The sequence below is a fragment of the Nipponia nippon genome, unplaced genomic scaffold, assembly GCF_047370975.1.
Source record: "Nipponia nippon isolate SJK-2023a ecotype South Korea unplaced genomic scaffold, ASM4737097v1 scaffold_3, whole genome shotgun sequence".
Lineage (NCBI taxonomy): Eukaryota > Metazoa > Chordata > Aves > Pelecaniformes > Threskiornithidae > Nipponia > Nipponia nippon.
The window spans coordinates 80,195,613-80,203,878 of NW_028262347.1; the positions used below are offsets into that span (position 1 = coordinate 80,195,613).

The 8,266-nt window shown below is 47.5% G+C and overlaps 1 protein-coding gene across 1 annotated transcript; it reads right to left on the reverse strand.

Moving 5' to 3' along the window:
- Window positions 1–734: 734 nt before the first annotated feature.
- Window positions 735–7,894, reverse strand: MANSC1 (MANSC domain containing 1). The gene is made up of 3 exons (XM_009465036.2): window positions 7,360–7,894; window positions 6,372–6,512; window positions 735–2,072 (listed from the first exon to the last, which is right to left on the reverse strand). Exons 1-3 carry the CDS (start codon window positions 7,577–7,579, stop codon window positions 1,072–1,074), a joined length of 1,362 nt encoding a protein of 453 aa, XP_009463311.2. The 5' UTR covers window positions 7,580–7,894; the 3' UTR covers window positions 735–1,071.
- Window positions 7,895–8,266: the final 372 nt, after the last annotated feature.

The window sequence follows — 8,266 nt, forward strand, 5'->3', positions numbered from 1 at the left end:
AGGAGAACACCAGAAACATGAAGATAACGCAACCTTGTTCGTCCACTCCTGCTGACTGCAGGAAACTTCTCTGAGGTTGGCACCCTCCTACCTAGCCACCATTTTCCTTTAAAACTTTCTTACTTCTCTTCAGTCCCTCCAGATGTTCAGCAAACGGAGACCACACCTTTTCTGTGGCTTCTGCCAACAATACAGCGGTTGTCTTTGCGAAGCCCCCTCACAAGTTCCTGCCTGCTCTGCGATCAGGTGTTGAGTCTCAGCTGTCAGGGATTTAGGTGTATTAGAACAGATTCTCTCTCTCGTGCACATGCCAAGTCACTTGGTCATGACGTTTGCCACGAAAGACCTTGATTGCAGCTTGCTTTACTTTGATATGACAAAAACTCTTTCTCTCTGATACATACCCCAAAAACCCAATGTGCTACAGGGCGGCGAGCTCTTTGGAAAACGCAAACTCAAATTTGCAGCACATGGTTTTAAGGATAGCTTGCAATGTATGCATAAAAAAACATTAAGGATACGTATATATCCATAAACTATATGTAGCTAAGGAAAATTAAGCCAACTATGTTATGTGTACTACAACTTTTACTGTTTGTACCAAAAACCATTTGGATGCAAAGCTCTACTACTAAGTACTCCTTTAAGGCTACAAATAGAGTAAATAGGATTGCCAGACAGTCATGTAACACTAGGGCATTTGGGTGCAAATAGCATTGAAAACACTCAGGCGCTGCACAGGTACTCAATTTATTAGGTGTACTTCTATTCCACTAATCTTGTCACAGTACAGATTAAGCTCTTCAAATGCTTTTTCTCCTTACATATAAGACCTTCTAAGCTTAACTTGGATCTTAGTGTTTATTTTCTGGATTTAGTAGTAAATCAAAAATGATAGACGTTACAGTTCAGCATAGAAAAAGCAGTTCTTTTCCCCACCAAAGCCGCTTTCCCATTAGTGGCCAAAAAAGGAATCCGTCCTCTTCTGAGATTTCAATATCTACTGTTCCGTTTCAGAGTTGTCCTCTCAAAGATGAGAGATGCTCCTCAAAATCGTATTCCCTCTCCCCATCATACATCAGAATACATTCCATTGATCAAGTAATCCAGCCTGGTATAATGCCTCTTCTGAAGAGATTCGTGTATTTTCTTCCCCGTCAGTGCAATAACTAGTAACAAGAATATCATCCCAAAAAGCAAAGCCGCTACAAGGCTGCTTTTTTCTCCCAGCTGAACAACACCTTTCCCTCTCAGAACACTCTCTGGCAGGTAGCTTTCTGAATCAGATGGGTCATAACCCTGAGGGTCGTTTTGGGAAGCCGTGGGGGAATCACTAGTAGACAGAGCGAAACCTGAAAAAGAGAGGAGGGTAACGCGGCTGGTATCGTTGGAAGAGACAGCTGTTGGCTCAGGAGGCATGGCTGGAGTTCTTCGCCCTGATGGGGCAGTAGCAGATCTGGAACTCGCAGTCACGCGCTGGGTTGTTGGAGCTGAAGCAGAAGTTGTGGGACTGGAAAGAGGAACACGAGTAACAGCGATGGTGGCAGCAGGGATACCAGGTTTACCTCTAGTGTTCGCAGTAGGCGGAAAGGTAGCTGTGGTGGTGCTGGTGACAGCAGTAGGTTTAGCACCACCAGTAGGCACAGGGGTTGTATGAGATTGCAGCCTGGTGGTACTTGTAGGCAGAGGAGTAAGAGTAGCTCTGCTGGGTTCAGGAACGCTAGAATGAGTGGTGGGGAACAAAGCAGAGGGGTTTCCAATTCGAACAGCAGAAGACGTATGTGACGGCAGGTTAATTACTTTCTGCCTCGGGATGGGGTCTAAGCTCTCAGGATGTTTTGCCTTTTGAGATTCAGGAAAAACTGTACGAAACGCGCTGTTGTCTAAATGCTCGGCTGCGTGGCTCGGGAGTTCCGATGCCTGATGAAAGACAGATTGTCGCAAAGCAGCGGTACGATTCTGATGGCTAGTCTGACTGGGAGAAATAAAGTGTCCAGCCTCCGAAGACAAAGAATACCCATTTGAAGAAAAGTCCTCACTTTTGAAGGATGTATCCTCCAGGGCATGGGTGTCTGCAAACAGAAAGGAAATACCAGCATTTAATTATTAAATCTATTTTTGACTACCACAGGCTTACTCTAACAATTTGTATTTCTTAGTAAGAGAGATAAAAAAGGGGGCTCCAGAAAGTAATGACTAATGAAACTGAGGCACCAAGATCTTCCTTTCTTTAAAATACGGTGAGTGACTTTTAAATTCTGTGTCATAAGACCTGTCAGTCTCAAGCCTGGGCACACCAGACCCTGACTGACGCTTCTTACAGAATTCACCTGTGGAGAGCGAGCATCCCAATCTGATTGTTTTATACTTGTATTGCATGCATATGAGTGTTTTATTGAGCAGTGCAATGCAGAGTGAGTAGGCCCATTGCCTTTAAACCATTCTCAGCCTCTGTCAGTTAAGAAGTAGATATTATCAACCTCACTTTTATTTGTCAGATGTACACATTTCCACCTAGCCAAGATGATTATATGGAATCACAGAATGCTTTGGGATGGGAGGGACCTTTAAAGGTCATCTAGTCCAACCCCCCTGCAATGGGCAGGGACATCTTCACCTAGATCAGGTTGCTCAGAGCCCCATCCAGCCTGGCCTTCAACGTTACCAAGGATGGGGCATCTACCACCTCTCTGGGCAACCCGTTCCAGTGTTTCACCACTCTCATCATGAAAAACTTTTTCCTTGTGTTCCATCTAAATCTACCCTCCTTTAGTTTAAAACCGTTACCCCTTGTCCTGTCGCAGCAGGCCTTGCTAAAAAGACTATACCCATCTTTCCTGTAGGCCTCCTTTAAGTACTGAAAGGCCGCAATAAGGTCTCCGCGCAGCCTTCTCTTCTCCAGGCTGAACAACCCCAGCTCTTTCAGCCTTTCCTCATAGCAGAGGTGCTCCATCCCTCTGATCATTTTTGTGGCCCTCCTCTGGACCCTCTCCAACAGGTCCATGTCCTTCCTGTACTGAGGACCCCAGAGCTGGATGCAGTACTCCAGGTGGGGTCTCACCAGAGCAGAGTAGAGGGGCAGAATCACCTCCCTTGACCTGCTGGCCACGCTGCTTTTGATGCAGCCCAGGATATGGTTGGCTTTCTGGGCTGCGAGAGCACATTGCTGGCTCACGTCCAGCTTTTCATCTACCAGTACCCCCAAGTCCTTCTCCTCAGGGCTGCTCTCAATCCCTTCATCCCCCAGCCTGTATAGATACCAGGGATTGCCCCGACCCAAGTGCAGGACCTTGCACTTGGCCTTGTTGAACCTCATGAGGTTCACACAGGCCCACTTCTCAAGCTTGTCCAGGTCTCTCTGGATGGCAATATACTCCCCTTTCTTGTAATATCCAAGCAGCCTGTGATTGTTTGATACAATTCAATTCTCATACAAAAATTGTCTTATGATACAAGGTAGCAATAATATCCCCATTTTATAGACTATTTTATACGTGTACTGATATACACACATATATAATATATGCATGTGTGTGTGTGTGTGTGTGTATACATATATATAATCGTTATCATTCAGTTGCCACACAGAACATTAAAAGGGAACATCCTCTCAAGTAGTTCTGACTCTCACTCATCTCTTTTTTCATAGATACAAAGAGGTTTGTTAGCTGCACTGGAATTGAAATAAATAACAAAAAGTCCATGGCACTTTCATTGTCACTTTTTTCTCAAGTAGGAACTCTTATCTAGAGGGATGGATTTATTTCAGTTTTATTATAGATGCAAGGAAGCATAATTGGCTGCTGTCTTAATATATATTTCCAAGCCTTAAAACTCTACAAAAAAAGTGAAATGCAAACAAAAAAACCAACAACAAAACAAGAAACCAAAAAACTGGCAATGCTTTAAACAAGAGCACAGCAAATACTTCACTTGAATCATAGACAACAATTTTTATCCTAACCTTCCAGTCAGGCACCAGCTTGTTAGCAAAGTAAGATCCTAAATAGAGATAATGGACTGCAGCCACAAGGTCTGAATTAGAGAAAAGCCATACTCTGTTTTTAGAGTGTGGCTTTAAATAATGAAACATTTAGCTATTAGAGAATCAGCAACTGTATGGTCAAAGACGCCCAAACTCTCAGCTGCTTCTGCAGCTCTGGACAGACCTCCACACCAGCGAGGGAACGGCCTGTCACCACCACGGAGTCCGTTCCCAGCTCGCTTTTTCCCTGTTCCCGATGCACTCCCATGGGTGCTCCCCCCCGTGCATTTAAACACGCAGCAGATGTAGTGTGACAGCCACAAAGGACTTGCAGCATGCTATGTCACCTTCAGTTCGCTCGCCTGGGCAACAGCTAGAAAAGCAGAGAGCACGCACGCAGCGTTCAAAGGACGGGTGGAGGGAGCACAGGGAGGCGACCTGACGAGTCCCATACGACAGATAAGTATCACTGCTACTCTGCAGCCCTCGCGTTAATTAACTGCCTGCACTAACTAATTCTTACTCCACATTTTCAGCATCAAACATTGATTTTACAGTATTCTTTGTCTCCATTTTAGACTACAAGCTCCCAAATGCAATTGCCCAAAACTGTCCCGTGCGAGGTACGGCTGGGGTACTAAGGTAGATATGCTTGTTAGTAAGAAAGAACGAGGGCACTAAGCAAGTCAACCTCTAAAAAGAGATTAAAAAACCAAAGTGGTCCTGCTGATATCTCAAAATCAGTAAGCTGCATTAGAAACCAAACTTCAGGGTTGTCACTCTTAAAAACAAAGAACCTCCTGAACTTACTTTACTAGAACCCACCAGTATCTTAATGGGGTAGAAAAGGCAAACGCCAAAGTAGTACACGAAGAGCAGAAATCAGAAATGTTATTTCTTCTCAGCAATAGCTCTTTGTGACTGGGACCAGGAAACGTTTTACTTCCTGAGCCATACGTTGTTTCCATTAGTTACCAAGCCACAAGAATAGTTAAAAAAAGAAAAACAACACCTCATTACTAACATAGCATCAGTACTTTAAGTTGCTTTATTACCCACAGAGTATCTTTCCCCCTTTTAGTTTGGTTTTCAGTGTAACCACATGCAGATTCTCATGTGAAGAAACAGAGCTTGAAATGTTTGTCAGTACCAACGCCACTCAGGTGCTACCTTTGAAAACTTAGTAGGAACATAAGTAAATAAACTAGCATAATCTTTCCATAATTCAATGTTCACAGAAGCTAATAAAATGCAAAATGAAAATTAGATGGTATATGCAATCGAGTGTTAACAGAGCATTACACTACATGCAAGAGGAAAGCAAAAGCATGATTACATTTTTTGTTTCTTTGTTTGAAACCCCTATATTCTTCTAAGGGAGAAAGAGCTGGAGAAAAGAATAGTTCTAACGGTAATTTTACAGGCATGCAATTCATTTGTTGCACATTGCTTTTGACCAATTCCTGTGTGATTGTGCTTGCACAAAAATATTTGGTAACATTATGTGAATAATCTTTCTACATATCCTGCTGTTGCTCCTTGCATAGTTCCTCTTGGAAAAGTTCACTTTTTCAGCAAAAGTTCAGTCTCTGGAAATACAAAATTTCTGCTCTCTCAAGCAGCCACACCGAAACCGCCTTGTGAACTCCTGGCAGGAGGACAGTCTAATTATTAGTTTCTTATCTGAGCTGTTCAAACAGGTCTGGTGCAAGTCAACGCCAGTCAACAAGACTTGCTATTAAAAATCGCACAGCACATGACAGATAGCGAGAAATTTCTGAGTGTGCAGCCCACACGCCATAAAGCTTTGAGCTTAGTCCATCTGCATCTGCGCTTCAGGTTCCCTAACTGAAAGCAGAAAATAATTATTACTATTGCCAATTACTCGGTAACATCACAGAGGTGCTCCAAGGCTGGCCCAACATTAGCTCGGTGTTTCTGCCCGTGTGTATACGGCATTTATCAGTGCAGCATGGATCCTTTGAATACGCAGACGGCTACAAGGGCATCGTATTTCCATTGCTTTCAGCGATACTATTCAGCGTTATGTACAGGAAATTTTGCTTCTTGAATATATCAAGATGGAAACAGCTTCTTTTTGTTTTAAGCAAGGGAAAATTATGAGGATTTCTGAATCTAACATGAAGGAATTTCATACGGGTCGGGATGTTGTTCCAGCCGGGAAGCTGGGCTCATGCAGGAGCTCACCACACACCTGCCCATCCATCTCCCACAAAGCAAAAGAGCAGCACTTTCAAATTACAGTGCTTGGCTTAGAACATTTTACTAAAAACGCAACCCCCCCCAAATTTTCTGGTCACTACTGAAAAGTCACAGGTGCAAAGGTCATCTAGTGTGGGGATTGGTGGCTTTTACCATTATTTACCTCTAGTTATCTTGTAGCTCACAAATTCTGTTGCCGGTTTCATTGGACAGGCCTCTGTGCTCGGGCAGTAAAACAGGTAGCAGTTTGGACGCGCGCTCGTACTTCGAGCATGAAAAATCATCAAATTACACTTCTTGTCTCCTGCAAAACATGATATATACATACTTCAGCAATAAGAACTTTTATACCATCTTGATAATAAGCTCTGGTCCGTTAAATTAGCTTTTCCTCGTGTGAGCAAGGGGAAAAGTACTAACATACAACATTCCTACAGGAAAAACAACCCAGGACTGCAAAAAGAATGGCCCGGGGCCAATACACGAAAGGTCACACCTTCCTCTTCCTGTGCAGAGGAACTGGGGGAAATAACGAGTCTAATCCCTCATCCTCCCCTCGCCCGTACCGCGCTGGCACCGCTTTACGTAACAACTTACAAATCCTGATAAATCGGAAAACCTCCTTGATAGACTCACGGGGAAGGAAATGATTTCTACGCTTTTCCCATCACATCCCAGGAATCTCTTGGCTTGTTGCTGGTTGGGGGGGTTACTTTTACCACTGTCCTCGCTACTTGCTGCTGTACTTGAGCTTGATGCAAACCACTCGCCTCAGAGAAGGGCAAGCACTCTCATTTTTGGCTAAAATTAACCCTAGAGTAAGATGTCAGTTACTTTGTAGCGCGTCTACTAAGTACAGCTTACACACCTTAGGGTTTGGGGGTCTGAGAGTTGTTAACCTTTAAAGTTACCACTGTTTCTTTATGGCAACTGTTTCCCTGAACGCCCTGGGGTCCTGCATTAAGATCTAACACCACACTTGGCAAAACAGGGTAGCAGCCGCAAGCTGTCAGCAGTCGCAGCGTGAATGGAAGGATAAACGAACGCTTCCGCGCTGCATACAGCGAACAGCCTCGTCCCCGACAACTTCAGAAGTCACCTCCCAAGCGCTCGTACGCAGTCACAGGGAAGCCCGAAGAGGAGCCGGTTACCTGGCAGCTTCTCCCCCGAGCAGCAGGCGCGAAGGCAAGCCGCCGGGGTTGGGGCGTACCCCGGCTCTGCGCCCCTGACGCCTCTGGGCAGCGATAAGTTTATATCGACGATGGTATTTTCCATTTTCTCCGCGGAGCACTGCTGACTCCGGGCCGGTCCGGGCATCACGCAGGTGACCACCAGCAGGCACACCGGCCACCGGCTGCTGGCGGGAGACATGGTCGCTCGGGCGGGGTCTTCGGCGCCGGCCGCGGGGCGCCCCTTACCACGGAGCTACCGGACCCTCCGCCGCCAGGCGCCGGATTTCGCGGCGAGCTGCCCGAAGCGCCGGCAGCCGGGGAAGCCGCCGCCGACGAGATGCCTCCTCAGCTGCCGGGGCGGGGACGCCTTTCTGGGGGCACCTTCGGGCCGTCCCCCCCGCCGCCCGCTGGCGGGAACGCCGCGGCCGGGCCGGGCTGAGCTCCGCTCCGCGGCCGGGGCGAGAAGGCAGCGCAGGGGAACGGCGGGCGGCCCGGCCCGGCCCGGCCCGGCGGCACGTCCGGGAGGAGGGGCCGGGGGAGGCGGGCCCGGGCCGCCTGCCTGCCCTCCTGCCTGCCTGCCCTCCTGCCCGCCGGCCCGGCGGGGCTGCGGTGGCGTCCCCCCTCCTCCAGCCGCTCGCCGGCCCCCGGGGCTCGCCCCGAGCGCCAGGCGCCAGGGGAAACCCGCCCGGCGAAACTCTTCAGGTGGCGGCGGGGACGTGGTTTGGGCTCGCAGCCCGACCCGTCTCTTCTCCGGCTGAGATCCGCCTCGGGATGCTGTAATGACAGCCATTAACGTGCATATCCTGGTCCGCGTGGGCGTGGGCGTATTTCGATGCCGGCGTGGGCGTCTCTGCGCCCTGAGCTCTCCTGTTCGCATCACAGCCCC

What these genes read in the sequence shown, in the direction of transcription:
- MANSC1 (XM_009465036.2), bottom strand. Translation starts at nt 7,579, where the DNA reads ATGTCTCCCGCCAGCAGCCGGTGGCCGGTGTGCCTGCTGGTGGTCACC. An exon ending in CTCGGGGGAGAAGCTGCCAG is followed by an intron (nt 6,513 to 7,359) that starts GTAACCGGCTCC and finishes CATGTTTTGCAG; the next exon opens with GAGACAAGAAGTGTAATTTG. An exon ending in GAGCTACAAGATAACTAGAG is followed by an intron (nt 2,073 to 6,371) that starts GTAAATAATGGT and finishes TTCTGTTTGCAG; the next exon opens with ACACCCATGCCCTGGAGGAT.